The sequence below is a fragment of the Xyrauchen texanus genome, chromosome 5 (genome assembly GCF_025860055.1).
Source record: "Xyrauchen texanus isolate HMW12.3.18 chromosome 5, RBS_HiC_50CHRs, whole genome shotgun sequence".
Classification (NCBI taxonomy): Eukaryota; Metazoa; Chordata; class Actinopteri; order Cypriniformes; family Catostomidae; genus Xyrauchen; species Xyrauchen texanus.
In genome coordinates, this window is record NC_068280.1 from 1,759,817 (window position 1) to 1,762,316 (window position 2,500).

The 2,500-nt window shown below is 40.5% G+C and overlaps 1 protein-coding gene across 1 annotated transcript in view; it reads left to right on the forward strand.

The window, feature by feature from the left end:
* The window catches only part of LOC127643806 (glucagon receptor-like), a 35,927-nt gene that overhangs the window by 25,028 nt on the left and 8,399 nt on the right, over positions 1 to 2,500 (forward strand). The window contains exons 3-4 of the mRNA XM_052126699.1: positions 245 to 341; positions 527 to 634. Of these exons, the coding sequence (XP_051982659.1) occupies positions 245 to 341; positions 527 to 634 (205 nt within the window). The remainder of the gene's footprint in view (positions 1 to 244; positions 342 to 526; positions 635 to 2,500) is intronic.

Below are 2,500 nucleotides of genomic sequence, written 5' to 3' on the forward strand. Positions count from 1 at the left end.
GCTTTCAAGTAAATGGTCAGTTATCTGTAAGTGTTGGCTCAAGTGCTTTAAAGACATTTTTGAAGAACATGACCGAAGATCGTCTCTTTGAAGTGTGTGAGACTGGCTGTGCATCTAGATATGATAATGGTTGGCACGTTGTAAAGTAAGATTTCCATTGGGTTATGTTGAGGGGGTGTATGTGCAGTATGTAGAGATAGACAGGTCTGACCCTGAGATGATATTTGGTGTGTAATATTTGTAGGAGACCTCTGGAAAATCTCTGAAACTACTTCAGGAACAATGGAGAAGATACACCAATGAGTGCATCCAGAGCTTCATCAGCACACCACCGGCATCAGGTCAAACACACGCATGTCCTGTATGTATAGAATATGTAGATGACCTACTACATTTGCTAAATGTGCAGAGCATACTACACCGGGCACTATATCCCACAATGCGATGCTGTATAGAGTATATACTGCGCAGTATGCATCGAGTAGTGCGCTTGTATTCCATTCCAAACATCCCATCTCTCTTTCAGGCTTGGTGTGTAATAGGACATTTGATCAGTATGTGTGCTGGACTGATGGGTCCCCAGGCACCACAGTTAATGTGTCCTGCCCGTGGTATCTGCCCTGGTACCAGAAAGGTAGGCAACTCATTTTTTTTTTTAAATGTCTTGTAAAATATGCTCACTATGTGAAGTTGTAAAGCACAGCTGCCAGACAGTTCAAGCCCTGAAGCCATTAAACTTGTGTCAGAGCTGTACAGGAATAGTAAACAAGTGGTTATTCTTTTGAAATGGTGCCAGTTGCATGCTGCATGTGTACCAGTGACCAAATACTGATAGTATTACAATGGTACTTAACTCTAATTATTTAGTCAAACTAAATAAAGAAATAAAATCTGTAATTCATAAGAATTTTTAAAGGGGTTGTGAAATGCTCTTTTTAAAAAAAAAAAAAAATGTATCTTCCCTGAGCTCCACTGATAATGTTAGCATTACAGTTTTTTTGCACCAAAATAATAATATTAGTAATTTGGTAATATATGATAATTTTGCATCCTGTCTCTGGCCCTCTGTCTGTAATGCTCAGTTTTGGCATAAGCTTCAGTGTAAATGCCCTCTGATCTGATTGGCTAACATCCACTGTTCTGATTGGCTAACATCCACTGTTCTGATTGGCTAACATCCTCTGTTCTGATTGGCTAACATCCTCTGTTCTGATTTGCTAACGTCCTCTGTTCTGATTGGCTAACGTCCTCTGTTCTGACTGGCTAACATCCTCTGTTCTGATTGTCTAACATCCTCTGTTCTGATTGTCTAACAGCCTCTGTTCTGATTGGCTAACGTCCTGTGTTCTGATTGGCTAACGTCCTCTGTTCTGATTGTCTAACATCCTCTGTTCTGATTGGCTAACATCCTCTGTTCTGATTGTCTAACATCCTCTGTTCTGATTGGCCGACATCCTCTGTTCTGATTGGCTAACATCCTCTGTTCTGATTTGCTAACGTCCTGTGTTCTGATTGGCTAACATCAGCCCCGCGAATATCGCCATATTTGAAACTCTATTGGAAGAGAACAAACAAGCTCCACAACATTATAAATCTATATTTATAGTCAGCAACATAAACGTTTAAACAGTCATGACATTAGAAATATTCATGAATGAAACCATTTATTTACCGGGTCCAAGTGTTTTTATCTGCCCATCCTTCAATAACGGTTCCTTTGCAAAGCTTGAATCGTATTATGACTAGTTCACAATCCACGCTAAAATAAGACCGATCCACGTGATGCACACACGCGGTGGGAACTAGTCACATGTCCAGTATCATCCTGCACTGAAATGCTCATCATCTGAAACGCATTAAGATGGTCAAAGTCGTCCATCTAGTGCATGTTTACCAACACCAACGATTAAAAATAGCACAGATAGGCGAAAGAATGCATCCATGACACGTTTGTGCTCAAAACAACAAGAGGCAGAGCAGCTGAATAAAACAGGGTCTCCTTTTCAGGGTTGTAACTTGACACCGCGTCTTTTAAAAGTGGCGCGAGATACATGACAACGGTCAAAGATGTCCGTGTAGTGCACGTTTATATCCAAAAGTATTTCAAAATATAGTCCAGTTTGTTCCCCTTTGGTGTTCAGGAATAGTTAGTATGCCACACCAGTCCTGTCTGTCCTCTCTCTGTTTATGGACAGAAGCGCCAGTGGGCGGGGCCAAGGGTGCGATGATGTAAAGCAGGCGTTGATGTTTTTCCGCTGTAGAGGCGGTTATGAATTAATGAGTACCCCTTGTGTTGCAGAGGAGTCGCAGAAGTAGAGAATGAGCCGTTTTTGCAGCTTATTTTCAATAAATGCTTTTATTGCGTTGTGGATTATTTTCTGAGCTCTGAAATGTAACGTATGTTTTATAGTAGAATTACCTCTTGTATGTCAAAATATCAAGGGACATTTTATTCCTTATGACATGACCCCTTTAAAACAAAACATTGCTTTTATTATGA